At 37.4% G+C, this 19,967-nt stretch overlaps 1 protein-coding gene across 5 annotated transcripts in view; it reads right to left on the bottom strand.

The window, feature by feature from the left end:
• LOC131065179 (LRR receptor kinase BAK1) overlaps window positions 1–19,967 on the bottom strand; it is a 189,255-nt gene that overhangs the window by 41,661 nt on the left and 127,627 nt on the right. For all 5 annotated transcript variants that reach the window (XM_057999626.2, XM_057999625.2, XM_057999623.2 and 2 more), the window contains one exon: window positions 132–473. In XM_057999626.2, coding sequence (XP_057855609.2) covers window positions 132–473 — 342 coding nt within the window. The remainder of the gene's footprint in view (window positions 1–131; window positions 474–19,967) is intronic.

Here is a 19,967-nt window from a genome sequence, read left to right as displayed (position 1 = left end):
AAAACATGTCGTAGGAATTTAAAAGTTAGTTTATTACAAATATCAAAAACACTCCATTATATGGACACAAGAAATTGAATTACTTTTGACAAGACAGCAGCATAAAGCAAAAAGTATTTCCTTTTGCAGACCTTGTATCCATGATGTAACCGATCCATTTTCCATGAAGGGATAAACAAACATGCGTTTAGTGGGTGTCATACAGAAACCAAGTAGTCGAAGGAGATTCCTGTGCACTGCCCTGCTAATCATCTCCATTTCTGTCTGAAACTGCAACTCTCCACCTGGAGTGCGTCGTTCCTTTAGACATTTTACAGCTACTAAGCTACCATTAGAAAGGCGTCCTTTGTACACCTTTCCAAATCCACCACTTCCAAGCATGTTCTTACTGCTAAAATCATCAGTAGCAACTTGTAATTCCCTTAGTGAAAATCTCTTAAGCTGGCCTAGATGAATTTTTGGATTTTCCTCACCTGCAAAGTCCATCCATACAATAATTAATACATTGAACCATGTCTAATGGCATAACACTTAATAAGCTTGAATTAGTAAATATTTTTGGATTAAAATGTCGAAACTATTACATCAACATTTCGGTTCATGCTCTATGATCCATCATCACGATGAAATAGATGGAAAATAGTGAAGAATACAGAAGCCAAACCCTCCAAATGAAGCTCAAAATGCCAAGAAAAGTGGGTTGCCCCACGAAATGTGCAGGGAGAATATAAGCACAACATGGTTAGCCAAAAAACTAGGACTAAACTTACTATGTAAAAAAACATGAAATACAATAAAACATCAAGATAAAGATGTGGTTGGCTCTAGGTATGTTAAGGTAAGTAAAGGGAATGAACTAAACAAGAAAAGAGAGGAAAGAGAGAAAATTGAAATAATAATAAAAAGAAAGATAAACCAAAGGAAAACTTAAACTATAAAGAGAGTCATAAGACAAAAAAACTGAAAGACGAGGTTAGCAGGAAAAATAATAATGCTAGCACAGAAAAGGAGAAAAAAAAAGGAGAGGGGAGCTACTGAGTTGTCAAAATAAAGGAACGAAGAAAAGTAAGCCATTAAAAGGAGCAAACAGGTCAAAGGTAAATGTAGAAGGAGACACAAATTGTAGAGAAAATGTTGAAAAAAGGGGACAAAGGGAGAAAGAATTGAGGGGATTAATGGGAAAAGAAATGGAACAAAAAGGTTGAGTGAGATTGAAAGGAATGGAACAAGAAGAAACACTCAAAACAAGGGAGAGAGGGACAACAAGAAAGAGCGAGACACAAAAAGAAACACAGAGAAGGGGATAAGAAATGAACATGTGTCATGTTCCCGAAATAAAGAATGGCCTTGAGCCCCAGCGGTGTTTCCCAACATTGTCTTTTGTTATATTAATAAATTGGAATTTTAGGATAAATGAAATTATACTAAAATTCCTAAATCGGTAATAGCTGCCTTTTCTGTTGGGTTAGGTAGTTTAAATAATTTCTGTTTTTCCTTGTGGGGCCGACTTTGGAGTAGTGGAGTGTAACACAACACAGCCCCAATATATTTGGGTGCCCTTGCCTTGTTTTGGACATGCTGGAAATCGGATTGAGCTTTGATGCATGAAGGCAGACTGAGACACAAACCTCAGGAGGCCAAAGAGGTATGATGATATCCCTACTCTCTCCAGTTTGATTCCAAGTTCATGATAATTCTGTTCTGAGTCGAATTGCTATTTGTTACAGGACATGTTGGGAAGCATTCATCAAAGACATTGGCAACAAGGAGCAAATTAGACGGCAGCCGGAAGGAAGTGAGACAGCAGTAGATGATTGCTGCTCTTTGCTGTGTCTTCAACGGGCAACGGTATCCGTGAGTCTTTGGGATAACATTTCAGTGCAAGCAAATCAGCTGCTAGTAGGAAGAGTTCTAGATCAGCATTCAAATCTGATTCAGATCGCACAATCTTTAGGGAGGTCTTGTAAGTGAAATCTTCTTGATTATTGAGTATATGCAAATAAGGATCCAATATTGTAGACCTGAGCTATTTTGAATGTTGTATGAACCGATATAGATATTTATATAAATTCTGAAGGTGATTATGCAATGAACCTCATTAGTATTCATATCTGAGTCTATTTTCTGAGCAATTAACTTTAGCTACACCAGTCAATACTATAGATTTTCATGATTTGATTGAATGCTGTGTAAGTTTGTTTTAAAGATTTGATCCATTATTTAAACAAGGATATAACAACATGATGGATCATGCCATAGAAAATCCAACCACAAGAGAGGAAACAACAAAGACCAGCAATTCTTAATGGACCTTATTGTGGGATGCCAAGAGCAGCTCACTCCCCAACCTTCTCTATTGAGATTATTGTCAATACTAATCTCAATAGGGACAAGGGTTGGCGAGTGAGCTGCTCTTGACATCCCACAGTAAGCCCCCTTACAAATTGTCAGTTTTAGTTTTCCAGTTGTCATTGTTTCCCCACTGGTAGTTGGTTTCTCTATGGAGTGGTCTATAATATCTTCATCTTGAAATAGGATTTAATAATAAATTCTAATGATAAAATAAAAAAAATTAGAAAAAAATTGGAATGATTAAATTTACTTAAATTCAATGAATGGTCAAAAGGCATGAATGAAAAGTTGTGACTCCCTCAAACATGAGGTATTAAAGGGAGAGGAGAGCTTCATTTGAAAGGATATTTTTTAATCAATAATCAGAAGGGCAGATCTGATTGAATTAATAAGACAACAATGAGGAGACATGATCCACTTAAATGGATGCCTCTTTCCAAAGAAAATGTATCTCCTCAAAATATGAAAGTACAAAAGGATATTGAATGGAAGAGGAATACAGGGAAAAAGCATTTTCGATATAGAACAGGACCAGAACAGAATTTTTGCATACCACAGTAATATTACTACACAAATTGATCTACCATGAATAGGAGAAGTTTTGTTGTTATTTGATGCTGAAGAGTCGAATATTCTTCTTGTGAATTTATGATTCCTGCTGAAGTATTCAAAGATCTCTTATTGTTCGATGATGCGCCCTTGCCTTGATGCTTGTGGGTTCTCTTATACCTGTTGTGACCTATTTCACACATCGCCCCATTGCAAATGGGGCCCCCCTGTTTTTGCTTTTTAGGGTTCTGCTTTGGCATCGCAACTGCTAATCACCAGTCTTTTTACAATGAGTTAGAGTTTTTGAGAATTCATCCCAAGCCAAGTCGAGAAATCATGCTCAGAGTCATGTATGAATGTTAAAAAAGTTCTTAGGAGGTCTGAAGGACGAGGATCGCAATTGCTTTGGGTCATTTCTGACAACTTGCTATTTTTAGAAATTTTTGTTTTTCTGCTTTTTTGAAAGTGGCATATGGGTTTTGTTCCTCGGGTTATTTCATTACTGACCATGTTGTCAGAAGTTGAAAATCTTGTCTCTAGGTATAAAAAGCAAGGCTTCGAAATTTTTGTTTTTTTCTGAGATTAGGGTTTTGTTCTTTAGGTCATATCGGTCTTGCCCATGTCTTCAGATTCGAAAAAAATTTATTCTCAAGTATAAAAAGAAAGGGTTTGAAATTTTTCCTTTTCTGAGATTAGGGTTTTGATCTTCATGCCAATTTATTACTACCCATGTTCTCAGATTTTGAAAATTATGTCTTTAAGGGTAAAAAGCAAAATGCATACCCTAATTAGGGTTTTGTTCCAAATGAACTAGGATGGTATCAACATGTCATGTCCCCTCTTTAGCTCTGTCTACCAGAGACATGTGAGTCAGCTTATTATGGGGTCTTGTAGGCTGACAGCGATGGATAGAGACTCAGTGTGGTTATACAATGTCTGGGACTTGGTGTTCTGGCAATAGTTGATCAGTTTGGAGCAGTTCCTTATTTTTAGGAGACAGTTCCTACATTTATGGAGGATATCCCTACTATTTAGGAGGTTATGACCATACCCAGGGTTGGGTCTCCTTGAGATTATTCTTTGGGTTCAGTTTTAGAGGATTTGGGTTTGTTTCCTAGTTTCTAGGAGCATCCCTAGATTTTAGGGATGAGACTGCCAGTGGATCCTTGATTTCCGACTTCAGTCACAGACAAGTGGCAGGTTGACTTTCTGGTTTGTGGTGTCATTTGAGCATTTGGCAGCTATTTGGGTTATATTTTTAATATTTCCTAAGTTAGCATTTATTATTTAAATAAGGCTATGTTTATAGCCATTTTGGAGTAATAAGGGGTTTTTGGCCTCATTTGGATGTGTATCCCTTGGTGTAATAGCTCGTTGGAAAGGTCTTGGACTTTTCTAAATATTTCTCTTTTGACTCAGATCCTTTCGGTGAACGGATTTCTTTATATTTGAAAAAAGGTTATTTTTCTATACACTTGGCAACTTAAAATGAGAAAGATAACATTTTAACCCTAAACGCCCCATTGAGTCACTTTTAGGGGTCGAGCTAAGTGGGAAGGTGTTATAAGGAAGTTGTGACCTAACTCTTGGATATTTTTTACACATTCAAAACTTGCTTCTTGCGAATTTGCTCTGGTAGAGCGATTCTTCATCTGGGACGCAAACCCCAGGTTGGATACTGGCTGGGATGTAGCCCCCAACAGTAGGTTGTCAGTAGATACTTTAGGGTGTTGGGCATTGGTTGACAAAGATTGGGTGAGCTATTGATTGCAGAGGATTCAGATTGCATTCAGAGGGTTTCATCAAGGCAGCTAACCTTATTCAGTTGGCACGTGACTACAGCTGCAGCCCATTGGGTGTTGTGGTGGCATCATTCTTCCTTGCTGTCCACGTTTGGTTTGTTGCTTGTGTGAAGAGCTGGAAATCTGCATATTGTATCTTGCTTATTCATTGCTGGTCAATTCATTTTGTAGCAGCCCCAAATTGGTAAATGATAATTGTTGGAATACAAGGAAATCAGATTATTGTGCTGGTACGAGTTGTAGTATTTTAGATTGTAAGTGTTCTAATTTATGACCATTGTTTCCATTCTTATTTCGCACTCTTATTGTTTACTGTTTCTTTATATATATATCTTCAAAACTCCAAAACAAAAAGAAACAAACCCCCTTTCTGCACTTCTGTCTATTCTATAAGATCACCAGAAAATTACAAAAAACCTAGTTTATTAAATAAAAATTACAGCAGATCAGAAAAGGGATCCATCAGGGATCTTTCACAACATCGCATGAACACTGTTGATCTAGTATAGAGGAAAAGTTTGGGTATGGCACATTGAAAATTTCGCCTAAGTTGGAGAAGTAAAAATGGCAAATGCTTAGACAAGCTCGTCAAGGCTCAAAGTCAAACAAATGGAATGGTAGATGATCAGTCAAATTTGCCCAAGGATGTCAAGTATGGAAGATGTTAAGGTAGGATCAACGTCCGCCAAAGCATAAGAAAGTTGTCCAAGACTCAGTCGGGCACACCTTCTGATTAAGCAAAAATGTCCGACACTTGGTTAAGGCATCAAAGTACCAATGAAGTTCGCTAGCCATAAAGAAAAGCATGATGGGAATTGATCAGAATATGACAATCAGACTTCTTCCAAATCTGCCATGATGAAGACAAATTAAGGATGGCAAGAGGTTTTCAAACTTCACCCAGCCTAAGGAAAATATGAAGAAGGTTGCAACAAAGAGCAAACACAAATTGACAAAGCCTTTGCAAGTCTGCCATGTCTAAGAACTATCCAAGTCTACCTTGAACATGTCCGACAATCTTCCAAGTTCGCCTTGGCATGGAGTCTTCCAAGTTGGCGTGACAAGGAGAAGATGAATTCCTTCCAAGCATGATCAAAGTCCGCCTAGGCAAGTAAAATTGTCAGACACATGGTAAACTCCTACTGTTGGTTAATTAACTCTTGGCAAGAGTTAGTCAAACTCCTACACGAGGTCAAGCAAGCAAAATTAAGTTGAAAATAAACTAAGGCATGGACGAGGTCAAGAAGGTTGGAAGGTGATTATCCAAAGTTCGTCCAAGGCAACAAAACATGAGCACATGGCAAAGTTTTTTTGCCAAGTCTTCCTAGACATGTTCAAATTCTCATCCAAATCCACCTTCCAAGTTGGCAATGAACATGTCAAGACATCATCCAAGTTCGCCAAAGTTGGAGCATAAGCCTATGTCCAGAATTTGCCAAGTATGAGCAAAGTAAGCAGCTTCCAAACATGATAGAACCTGATCAGATTATTAGACTTCAGACAGAGACAACAAAATTTGCATGGAGATAGGAAACAAAGCATTCCAAAAAGTTGAAGGAAGCACTCAATAAGTTCGACATGTCCAAGACTCATCCAAGTTCATCATAGACAATGAATTAAAAGATAGCAAATTGCAAGTTTGATGAGCACAAAGACAAAGTAATATGTCTTATAATATTCCAATTCGCCTACAAAGAAGAACACCTCGTCTTCTAAGTCCGTCTGAGAAGGAATGACTAATGATCTTCCAAGAACAAATCATTCATGTCCAAGATTCAAGAAAGTTCGCCCTACCAGGATTAAGGAAGAATGTTATCCAAATTCGCTAAGGAATAAAGCAAAACAAACTGTCTAAACTTCCAAGCAATTAGGTTGGATAATAAAAATGCAATGTCCCCACTTCTCTAGTTGCCATCCAGATGCTTAGATTCACTTGTCACCCATCTCCACAGGTGAAGTTTAGTGTTGGGAGATGATGGGTTAGCCAAAGGGGGGACTTAGACAAATTTTGCTTTGGTGGGCCTTAATAATAATACTTTATAATTTTATATTATAAAGTTACTTTTCTAAAATTAGGAAAAGTTAATAAAAGTTACTATAACAATTAAAAAGTTACATGACCCTCTTCCTAGTGCAAAGTAATAACTTAAAAAGGTGGTATGAATTCCATGATGGAGACCCCTCTCAACTTGGCGCCACTTCTTGGAGAAGAAAAGATTCCAAGGAATCTTCCTTTGATGCCTCTCGGGCTCGATTGGGTTAAGGAGGCTTGTACGTATCAATTTTGGGCATTCATGATTTTGATTTTTTCTGCATCCTTTGGACATTGGAGGTCTGCAGCAGCATGATTTTGCCTGAGCAGCCTTTGGAGGACGTGACCCCTTCAAAATCAGGTTGTGTGGACGGAATCCCACACTCCTCTCTTCACCATGGCAGCATCTTTTGAGCAATATTTGAACTTTGGGTTTGATTTCCAGCAAAAATTCGACATTGACAGCATTGCCAGGGCTGATACATTAGATCTGAGCAGTCATCAGGGTTTCTCCAGCCTGTTTTGCTACCAAAGATTGCAGATCAAGTCTTCTCAACATTGACAGGATTGCCAGGGCTGATACATTAGATCTGAGCAGTCATCAGGGTTTCTCCAGCCTGTTTTGCTACCAAAGATTGCAGATCAAGTCTTCTAGGGCCAGCTGTACCATCCCTTTTGCCTATGGAAGACAATAAAATAATTGAGAAGGTTTTAGCATGACCTTACTGCTCTGAATTCATTGTCAGCAGTCTAAAAGAGGAGGCCATGGGTTTATTTGGCAGAATTACACCAAATTGGAGGTATATCAGCAAATTAGAAGGAAATATTGGGCCAAATTGTTGATCTCTCTTGGCAAGGTTTCAGAATAAGCACCAGGAACGCCTATGATTCATTCATTTGTTTTTGTTAATTATTATTTAGAAGAATAAAGTGTATAGGAGCTGTTTCTACATATTGGAAACTCCTGTAGCAGTGCATTCATTCAATAAAGGCATTTTGCAGCCACCAGGCAAGGCGTTGGATCACTGGTAGGCCAAATTTGGCACCTAGATTTGTTAATTCATTAATTCTCTTACATTTGATAGTTGCTGATGATATATCAGTTATTCTGAGTTTTAATTCAGTAGATGTATTTACATTTGTTAGCGATTCCTATTTGCATTGTTCATTATATAAACCAACCCCCCCCCCCAATAAAAGGTATAAAACTTCAAAACACTCCAAAAGAAACAAAATACCCATCGCTGATCAGAGAAATCAGATTTAGAAAACTAGCCAGTTTGGGTAGAAATTTAGTTGGCATCTTTCAAAAAAGAGAAGGCTTGGAGAATGATCTTCCAAGCACATGACATGGAACGAATAAATAAAGCCTAGTGATCAGACCTCCAAATCTGATCCATGAAGACAGGGCAATCCGAGTTCGCCTTGGAAGGAAAAGATTAGCCAAGGTTTGTCCAATAAAATAAGACACAAATTGAAACTTGTCCAAGGATGTGTAAATTCCGCCTTGCCAAGAGGAAATTTGCTAAGCAAGCATATAAGGATGGCATGTATTCTTCCAAGATTGCCATAAATCAAGATCAAGGAAAATTGGAAAACAAATTGGTTGATCATATTTCCAAATCTGCCAAAGACGAGAAGGCTCATGACTGTCCAAACTTTTCCAAATCCACCAAACACAAGGAGATGATTGTCTGAACTCTTTCCAAGGCATAAAACAGATTAAGGCAAATTGAAGGATGATTGTCCAAGAACATTCCAAGTCCGAGGGCAAACAAATTGACACGAAGCATGCTGTGATAACCCCCATGATATCACTTGATGCAAATTATTAAATAATATTAATATCCTAAAGAAGAAATAAATCATTAAATATTGTAAATAGATGATTAAAATATTATTGTATTTAATATATAAAATAATAAAGAAAAAATATTATTAAATATATTATCAAGTGTCAATATAAAAAAAAATAATAAAGAAAATATATTTAATATATATTAAGAAAGTATTATTTAATATTTAATACATTTACAATGGCAATATTTAATATATAATAGTTAGTATATTTAAAATATAATAAGTTCCCCCCCCGCACAAATTAATATTAACATATATTAAAAATTATTAAAACCCCCACCCCCACGATTACCCCCACACAAAGGGATGCGACGGTAAACGCAGCCTGGGCTGCGGTTACCCTCGCACCCCTTCATGTGGAAGGGGACCCGTGGAGGGGCACATCCCTTCACGAGGTTTAAAGGGGAAGGAAGGAGGGCGGGAGAAAGGGAAGGAGGACGTCGCCTGTAGACCACAACACCAACTACGATCTGCGGACAGGTAAGAAGGGTATGAGTCGCAAGAAATATATGTGTGTGGACGTGTGTACCACACACACACATATATATCAATGCACATTGATAATTACATGCATCACTAACGTTCATTCATATGAATATATTAATAAGGATAGATAACCAGATAGGGCACATATGCATACTAGGACCATTACAAAGGTTAATAAATATAATTAAATATTCTAATATATATATTAATGAATATTAATAATGAATATTAAATGAATATTAATAATAAATATTTTTTATACATATATTGACGAACATCAATAATGAATATGGTAATACATATGTTGACGAATATAAGTAATGAACATTTTATTCATATGTTAATGAATGGGTCTTAGATGTTAATAAATACATCTCAATGAATAGTTAGGAATATAACTTAATAAACAAATATTAATTTTGGGATAATAGATATTTTGTCGAATATATGTTAGGGGAATACGTGTTAAGATTAGGCATATGACTTATGGAATGGAAAATAGTAATAAATTATAAAAAATGTAATATAAATGTGATTACATGATGGAGGCTGTAGGGAGGAAACTCCCTTAGTCTAATGGAGGGATTATGATAATCCCTAGGGCAGTATATATACTGAAAACTGATATGCATATGTATGGCTTGGTTGTATAAACCCAACCAAGAAGAGACGGATCTGGCCGGTCCCCTCTAAGGACTTGGATGATGGAGGCATCACCCAAGGCAAGGAATAGACAAGGGTCTTCCTTGGATGGCTTGGGTGTAAGAGGTTACACCCAAGACAGGATTCGAACTCATCTTCGATTTCCTGGAGGGCTTGAAACCAAGGGGTTCCAAGAGGGCGAGCTTCACGGCCACCTAAGGACATACTTTCGTATGGCATTTGTATCCTTTTTATTAGATGAAAATTATGATTATGTTAATTAAGTATTAAAGATAGATTGCAAATTAAAAATGGTTTATATATATTCATATGTTGTATTCTTACAATTTGTTTTGCAGGACAGTAATCTCTAACCAGTAGGGACATTACACATGCCAAGGCATAGAAGAAAGATTAAAGCATAAACAAAGGTTGGATGGACTTCATCCAAGTCTGCCATGCCAGAAAGAAATAAATTTGACAAGACAAGCACATGAATCAAATTCTTCTCCAAATTCAAGGCACTTGAAAGAGTCTCTAGGCATCAAGAAGGAAAAGTCTTTAGACTTGGTGAAAGTATGGAAAGAAATTCCAGATTTCTTGAAGGATTTCATTTCTGAAGAGTCAAAGACAAGCTCCCACGCACAACATAAATTGGCGGCAAGAAGAGTATTCTAGACAAATTTCCATACTTAGGCAAATTTTTCGGCAAAAATTGGGGAATTCAAGTCAACATGTCTAGGTTCATTGATCACACTACCTCTCAGCAGAAGAAGGGGGTGCAATCCTAAAAGATAGCATCTTGTGCCACTTGTCTCTCATCCGACGGATAATTGATCTGTTTTGGGAAACTTTGATTAGGGTTAGGTTGTTTTAATCTCAACCAAATGATTGGAAATCAATCTTGGTCATTGAATTGTAATTGGGGAGCCTATAAATTGAGCTCACCCCCCATTTGTAAATTATGGGAGCATGTTGCAAAACATGTTGAGATAAGTAAATTGTTGCATACAATTACCAAAGTAATAAGAAATGCATTGTTCGAATTGATGGTGATTACCTCTTTTATTTTGGAGTTGGCATGGTTCTTATCCCTCATCAGTTTAGATTTTATTTCATGTATGCTAGATGAATGTAGGATTTGATAGTTTAGATTGGTGAAACTTTTTGCTCATTGTAAAATTCCTTAACTAGGATCTGATTGCAGATAGTTATATAACCAGGATATAACAGAAACTTATTTGTTCAACACAGCCGATGGTGGATTATTGGAATACAAATGAACATCATTATACAATATTTTATTTGGAGTCTTCCCTAATTGTTTAATGCACAATGTCTCAATTCCATTTTCATATTTACTGATAAACATAGCATTTGCCAACAGAAAACTGAACAATCATTATTCAAGGAAGTTGGTATCAATTTATTAAATATTCCACCAGGAAACGGATTAAAGAATTTCTTTATATGGTGCACCTGATAGATAAGTTGTGACTGTCAGTTGTAAATGCCAAACTTTTTGCAGAATGCTACCATAGAGTCTTCGTATATTCTTTGATGGACAGGGCAGAAGGAAACACCCACAGTTGCAGACAATTCACCCAGAACTTAATACCACTGGAAAAATCATTATACATGAACAAGTCTGGGACACGTAACCTTCACGGTATGCATCATGTTGGGAAACACTTCCAATTTCTCCACGCGATGACTGCAGCCTCCCACCGCGGCAATATCAATCCATACATTACAAACCCGATATCGAGTTACAGGGACACGGAAGATGGATTGCGTTGAGCACCATGTTTCATTCACCTAGCTTTTGACGGTCGTATTCCAGTCTCGCGTGTAAGGAAACACACACGTCCGCATCACATGCAAAGGAATCATTCCATTAAAGACACTCCCGCTGCTTCAGTAAAACACGATTCTACTCCAGAATCATGCGTCCAATAGGCCAGTCAAATAATTGACGAAAGGCAATTTAATTCGAAATGTGTATCCTAACACACAGGTATCAAATCTTTCATTCTCCCCCATTCCCAAATCACTTCCTCCTTAAATCAATTCCGGAGGTAGTTTCCGAATTGAATCAAACCAATTCCCATTATTTAGAACTAATGATAAACTATCAAATATTTTAGGCATTTATTAATTAATTTATATTAACAAATTGGTGATTAATATAAAATAATTAATATTACAAAAATCATTTATTAATTAATTAATTTATATTAGTGAATTGGAAATTAATATAAAAGAATTAATGTGCTAGTCTAGTCAAGACTTAGACTTAGAATTTATTAGGGGATATATTACACTCATACTTTTGTTGGATGGATGATTTTCATTCAATGTGTAAAGTTAGCTTGAGCTTTTGATGTGGATGCTTAACTTCTACTTTGAATAATATTGCTTAATTGTTGGTATTATTCATAAGTGTGAAAATCTTGAGCACAACCTTAGAAGATTGCACATGCTTTGCGTAGTTGTCCCAAGTGTGGGGAAACAAAGTGTTGTTATTAGTTTCACCAAGTCTTTACTGTCTCTTGAATTCTTAGGAATAGATTAGAATTTCTAAACCTTATCCCCTTTTCAGTTTTCTTGATATCCATGATCCAAAACCCAAACGATAAATCTCCATTGTGAATTGAACGAGCCAAGCGTAAGTCCCCCTTGTATTTCAGCATAAACTACCCAAGAAGCTATCCCACTAAAGTCGCTTGTTCGCTGTGATAACCCCTACGGTATCGCGAGATGTAAAATCACTTGCAGGGTTAAGGCTATTGTAAAGGAATAAATTAAAATAAATAATCTAAAAGAAATATATTTAATTTATTTAATAAAGGGAATGTTATTTAAATAATTAATATTTCAATGGAAAGGTATTTAAATATATTCTTGAAATGTAATATCGAATATATTTAAAAGAAATGTATATATTTAAAAAAAGGAAATTAGATTTTTTTGAAATGTAATTAATATTTAATATATTAAAAAGAAATAATATATGAAATGCAATTAATATTTAATATATTAAAAAGAAATAATATACTATATGAAATGCAACTAATAATTAAAAAGAAATATTATAATATATGAAATGCAATTAACATTTATATTTTATATATTAATATTTAACTTGAAAGGGGGGAACGAGGTACCCCAGACAGGCTGGGTTACCTCCGCACGAAGTGGTGTGTAGGTAACCACAGCCTAGGCTACGGTTACCTCCGCACCCCTTCATGCGGAAGGGGCCCGTGGAGGGACACAACCCCTCACGGGTTATAAAGGGAGGCAGCGGTCAAAGGAGGAAGGGAAAAAGAAGCGGACTACGGGGAAAAGAAAGAAGGTAATCAGGTTACAAGGTAAGAATTCCTCCCTATTAAATAATAGGTATAATATATGATAGGCTCGTATTACTAATATTAATAGGTGGCATTAAGGGTAAAAGCTCATTAATACTTGTTAATATTAGTTAATGAACATTGGGTAATGGGTAAAGTCCATTGATAGGTAATGTTAATGGTGGTCTAGTAAATATTAATACACATCTTAATGTATAGTATTCACTAGTCATAAAAATAGGGATAAGATATAATCTTGTAAATGTTGTGACATAAGTTTGCATATTAAAGGATTATGAATACAAGGTATTTTAGGAAATATACTGCATATGTAAAGGATGGTTAATCATATTGATATATGTATATGTTAATTTAAAGAATACATTAAGAATTCATGCAACACAAAGGAAAGTTTATGAACTGAAAATGTTATATGACTTGGTTGACTGAAACTCAACCAAGAAGAGAAGGATCGGGTCAATCCCCTTTGAGGACTTGGATGATGGAGGCATCACCCAAGACAAGGAAAGGCAAGGGTCTTCCTTGGCTGGCTCGGGTGTAAGAGGTTATACCCAAGACAGGACTCAAAGGTCAGGCTGATCCCCTCTAAGGACTTGGATGATGAAGGCATCACCCAAGGCAAGGAAAGGCAAGGGTCTTCCTTGGAGGGCTTGGGTGTAAGAGGTTACACCCAAGACAGGATTCGAATTCAACTTCAATTTCCTAGAGGGCTTGGGACCAAGGGGTTCCAAGAGGGTGAGCCTCACGGCCGCCTAAGGACATACTTACGTATGGCATTGTATCCTTTTTTAGATGAGAATTATGATTATGTTAATTGAGCATTGAAGTTAGATTGCAATTTAGATTACTTATATATGTATATATATGTTTGTTATGTTCTAACAATCTGTTTTGCAGGTTAATGATCTCTAACTAGTAGGGACATTACATTTGCACATATAGACCTTGGAGTCACCTTGTGGTCTTCTCGCAATCTTGGCACAAGTAGTGATTTTGTTCAGGAGAGGATAGAGTATCCTTGTGGTATTTTATTCTAATGTTCGGTATATGATAAAACGTACACCAACAATACCCCACCCTAGCCATTGGGGAGTCATGACCCTTTTCTACAGGTTGTATTGATTGTGAAGAATGTGTCCCTTCGATTGCTGCCTTTTGGGAATAATCGCCCCCTTAACAATTCATTGTTAAGACTAATCAAAGACACTCGATACTAAATTAATCATTCTTTAATTAATGTAGCATTTGTGAGAATAATTCAAGAGTGATAAAACCTTGTCTTCGATCCATTAATACTATAATCACTACATTGATCAATCCTGATTGTGTGACAGGCAATTGAGGTTTCTATGAAATTGTGAAGTCTTGCCCAGTAAGACAATTTCATACGATTGGATCACTGTTTTATATGATGTCAGATTGGGGAAACATGACATAGGAAAATATATGAAGCAAGGAGAAAAGGGGTTTGAAAAAACATTACTTAACCAATGATGAATGGCAATGTATGTAAGAACTTGTTAAAAACAGGTTGATGGCAGCCACAAGACTGCATGAGTGGGATTAGCAAAGGGGGGAATCTATAACTTGACAAAACTACTCTAAATTAGAATCAAAGAATTTCTCCCCTCAAAACATAAGGGATTTATACAACATAGCATGCTATTGCACTATTTTTGGATGCAATTTATACACAAGTACCAGATTCGTCAGCCCAAGATACTATGATTCTAATTGGCCCTCAATATTTAGTGTCGTGTCCCTCCATAATTTGGTCAGCAGCAATTTAATTTTAGGGCCAAATTTTTGCTACACTTGGGCTCAAAATGATTATCTTTTTATTAATAATCAAGGGCCCAAATTTAATGCTTATAATAGCAAATCTAACACCCCAGTGAATTATTATTTTATGATCTCAATTTTCATTTGGAGCTTTCAAAGATGAAAATCCTTGGTGGTGTGATCTAGAGGACAACAACTCTCCTAGAATGCAATATTGAGGACGAAAACCCTCAATCTTTCAATGGCTGGATGCAACTTTCATTGGTAATTTAAACAAAATTGTGATCATCTTTGTGCTAAATCTGAGTTGTGAAGTGTGCTTATTTACATCAGCCGTTGTGCCACAATTGGTGCAAATATACCTTTCATCTGCTGTTGCATTCTGCTCTTTACTGATGCGATTTGCCCTTATTTTGTGCAAATTCAAATTTACAATTAATCAGGTAATATAAATACTGGACGAATTAATCTGATTTTTTTTTGTATATCGATGCTGTTATGAGTGAAAATCAATAACCATTTAATTAAATTGCCGGAGTTCAATTTAGATTTAGAGATCTTCTAGCTGCAAGCTTCCTTCTCTATTACTGGCGCCAAGGTAGTGCAAATTAAATTAATACATATTGCACAACATAATACACACCTCGTAAATGTATGCACTATATATTACAATTTATTTATTTTGCTGATAATACAAAAAAGGAGCTATCTGAAATAAACTCCATTTAAATACAATTTGCAACTGTTCATGAAGGTAGCAACTAGCATACTAAATTAGATTACACTCATGTGAATGCTGCAATCTGAAATAGAAATCCAAATAGAGTTAATATTGCTGTTCAGGCTGTCCACTGATATAGACTGAAATAGGTTTTAAATCTCTACATAGTTGTTCATATTCAGCCCATATTTCTCTGTTGTAGCTTACACTTATATAACATATAGTGATCGATTTAGTAATTGTTTGTTTTATCATTAATTCTGAATTATTATATGGCATTAATAGTTAAACCTTCAGTCTAAAATTTGCATGATATTGTTTAGCACTACCTAAAATCTGCATCTCATATATTATCATCCATTGTAAGTTTATCTATAAATTAGAAAACAAAAAGTTCATTTATTAGAGAAAATCCTAGGAAGAGACATTCCACTCAGATGGAAATCCTTGGGTATTCAGATAGTGGAAGGAAAGGGAAAGGAAGTCAAGATTGGCCATACTTCAAGAAAATGAAAAAAAGAAAAAATTGAATCATCCTCGACAGAAGCAGAATCCACAAAAGGAGATAGTGAATCTAATGAGAAATTACACCTCCTTTCCTTACCACACCAGTGGAATTATCCACAAATTAAGCTTATTGGAAGCTTCTATTAATACTATGGAGTATCCTCCTGTGATTCCTACACACCAGTTTGTTTAGTCCTTAAAGTGAGGTTGGTAAACTCACGGATAAAACAAGGATTTCCCACATGTACCAATTATTCATGTAACAGAACATTCATATATCAAAGCATAAGTAACAACAACAACAACTATGCCAGAAGAATGAAATCTTTATTAGATTCTCAAGAAAATGCCAGCACAATACCATCCTTGCCAAGGTTCCATCCGAATCATATATAGACTCGACGGTTGGCCAAGTTGCCAACCGTCACGAACTACCAACTACCCCATGGGAACCTCTCTGCGACTCAACATAACTAAACATAAACACCCATCTCGACTTCAAACTAACATGTGTTATTGACCCCTAACATCAGCCCCCCAAAAAAGTAGTCGTCTTCCAAACAACTAAGACAATAGGAGCTGGAATACAAAACAAAAGACTAAGACTGAGAAGGGGGAGGAGGCATCCCTGTAGTGGTCGAAGAAGAAGGTTGTTGCCCTATGTGGAATCTGAGATTCTTCTCTGCCATTAGCTACCGCTCTCGTGCCTTCTTCACCATGTGTGCGGCCTCCAGCAGTTTTTTGTCTTTTTGCTCTATCTGCAAGGTAAGCTCGGCCACCTTTGTTGCTAGTACGTGCACCTCCTTCTTCTGCATGCTACAACGGGCCTCATAAGTTGTCACCTTCGTTTCTATCTCATCCCGTAGATTCTTTTCTGCTACTGCTAGCTATGCATGCTTCTCCCCTTCCTTCTCCAGCTTTGTTATATACAACCGCTGGGCCTCCTGATCTATCTGGCGCTGTCACATCTTCAAGTACACATCCCAGAAGGCTCCCTCCATGCTGCGGAAGGTGGTGCCCAGAGTGCCCCCTCCTTCCACCAGGCGCATGCGTGTCCATTCCTATGCCATCTCCGGCATACTACTGTCTGGCCACCCCTACTGCTCGAAGTGGCGCGCAAACTCATCTGCACTCCAAGAAGTCATGAAGTGGCAAAGTTTCGCAACATCGACGGAAGCGCCGACCTCCAGCTGCTGAATCAATTGTGCCATCCCAGTGCAACATCTGAGATCCCCTGTAGCTCTCCAAGGAACCGCTGGAGTGAGCCTGCTTGGTCACTAGGATCTGGTGGAGTGAGGTGAAGTCCTGCCAGTGATCCTTCTGGCCCACTTTTCCCATCATAGCTGATCTTTCGACTCTGCCCACCACTTCCTGTTGCCCTATGCTTCCCGTCGACAGACATCCCCACATCCTGGTCTGTGATAGAGGTAGTCCTATCCTGTGTCTGGTGCGGCCCAATAGCCATGTTGTGCGGTGCAGGGGAGGGAGGGGGGTGAGGTGTGAGTACAAATTGCCCCAACCACCATGCATCTATATCTTCATCCGTCAGTGTCTCCAGTACTGCCAACTCCTCTAGACCATCCCCAATCATCAATACATCCCCTGCCTCATCTTTCTCCGCTGGTACCATACTGGCACCTGACATACCAGTACCTGTTGGTACCGTACGAGTACATGTTAGTATCGTACCAGTTCCTGCTGGTACAGTACCAATACCTGCTAGTATAGTACTAGTTCCTACTGGTACCGTACCAATTCATGTTGATACCGTACTAGTGATCGTCATACCAGTACCTGAACCTGTCGTACTAGTACCAATTCCCTGTACGGCGACCTCATTTTTCCCTGGTACGGCCTCCTCTGCCATTGTCTGGTCTACCATATGGGTACCGTCTGTGGCTTCCGACGCAAGTACAACTAGGCTGATCTGTGGTAGTGTGTAATGTCCCCTTTTTAGCGCAACATGATATGGGGTGTCGTTAGCCTATTCTAACACGGTCCCGAAGGCTAACAAGGACATTGATGGGATCCTGAGGTGTTTTGGCCTAGGTGTTTTCGATTTCAGGCCAATCGGTGCTGCTCTAACAGGGTTTCTAGACACTTACTATTTATAGTAAGTTAGTCTCCAAGCAGTGACTTGAAATTTTTAGTGTTTCCCTGGTTGGCATAACTATCAGTAAAAAATATTTGAAGGCGACAATGATTTAAAGGGATTATCAACAATGTTTTAATATTTAACGATAAAGTGTAAAGTTAAATTAAATATTTAACTTTATCGTTATATTATAAGGTTGGGAATATAAAGTAATGTTTAAAATATTAAAAGTTCCCTTTAATGTGTAAATTGTGGGAAATAATATTTTATTCTAAAATGTATTATCCCACATTTAAGAAATGAAGTGTTTGCATCCAGGAAGAAGATATAAATGGAGGTTGAGAGCTCTCTTTTGGGATATGCTGGGATGAGATTAATGTTATGCTGTTGGATTTCGTAGAGATCTGATTATTGGGCTTGGAGGATGGAATCCCTCTTTGCTAGCATTCTCTTCGCTGTTGAAAGACACAGTCAGGAGGATTAATGGTGTTTTCATTCAGGAAACACATTGGGCTTCATCTGATGCTCTCGCATGAAGTTTTTACAGGGGTTTGAAAGTGCAGATTTGAAAATAGTGTTTTTGCTACAGTACTGCGTGAATAGTGTTTTTGCTATAGTACCGCGTGAATAGTGATTTGCTACAGTGCCGCGTGAATAGTGATTTGCTACAGTGCCGCGTGAATAGTGTTTTTGCTACAGTACCGCGTGAATAGTGTTTTTGCTACAGTACTGCGTGAATAGTGTTTTTGCTATAGTGCCGCATGAATAGTAAAAATGCTACAGTGCCGTGAATAGTGCAGCTACAGTGCGTGAACAGTGTTTTCAGCAAGTTCTATACTTGTGGAGTTCAGGTTTGAATTTGTTTATTATCATATGGTCTGTAATATTCTTCAAATCTGATTTGTATGCTTGGAGTTGGAATTAAATAAATACCATCAGCATTAATCTTCTTGTTTTTGGTATTTGATATGTCTGGTTGTTATTATATTGAGTAAACTTTGACAGCTTTACAATAAATATCAGTTTATCCAATTTATCCTATTGCAAATCAAGAACCAAAAATCCAGTAGTCAGCTTGCAAGCCAACTGTTTGACAAAATTACACTAAGTAAAAAGGACATAGATTTAGTGCCGAACAGGGGGTGCCCATTACAGTGGTATCAGAGCTATAAGTCCTGCCATCCTGTGGAGATCTTACAGAGACTTTGGAACAGCTGGATAGAAGGAAAAGTGTTTGACAAATTATCAAAACACTAAAATCAGAAATTAATGAATTAAAAAACATGCTAAGCATGTATGTTTAAGCATGCAACAGGGGCCTTATAACTTCCGCCATACCAAAGCAAGACAAAACAGAAATTTGAACTCACAGAGCGAGCAATCTAGTTCATCCGTGCAGGTGGACATAGAATCCAGTCATACAGACATAGAGGAGATATTCTTTGATCAGGACAGCAATATGGGTGACCGAGATGATAGGAATACCGGTCCAGATCAGGGAGAGGTAATGTTCAGACAGTTACTGGGTACATTAGAGCAAGGGCAGCGTATGCAGCAGGAGCAAAATAGGCGAATGGACATGATGTTGCAGCTTATGGCTAGACAGATGGGCATCAATATTAATCCAGGTGATGCCAACAATGGAAACAATAACAATGGGGGAAACGATAACAATAGGGGCGATGATAATAATGGAGGCCGAGGCAACAACAATGGCCCTGAGAATAATATTAATGGTAATAATGGACATGGCAACAATGGGAATGAG

Source organism: Cryptomeria japonica, chromosome 10 (assembly GCF_030272615.1).
Source record: "Cryptomeria japonica chromosome 10, Sugi_1.0, whole genome shotgun sequence".
In the NCBI taxonomy this organism is placed as follows: Eukaryota; Viridiplantae; Streptophyta; class Pinopsida; order Cupressales; family Cupressaceae; genus Cryptomeria; species Cryptomeria japonica.
This window is presented reverse-complemented; position numbering and strand designations above follow the sequence as displayed.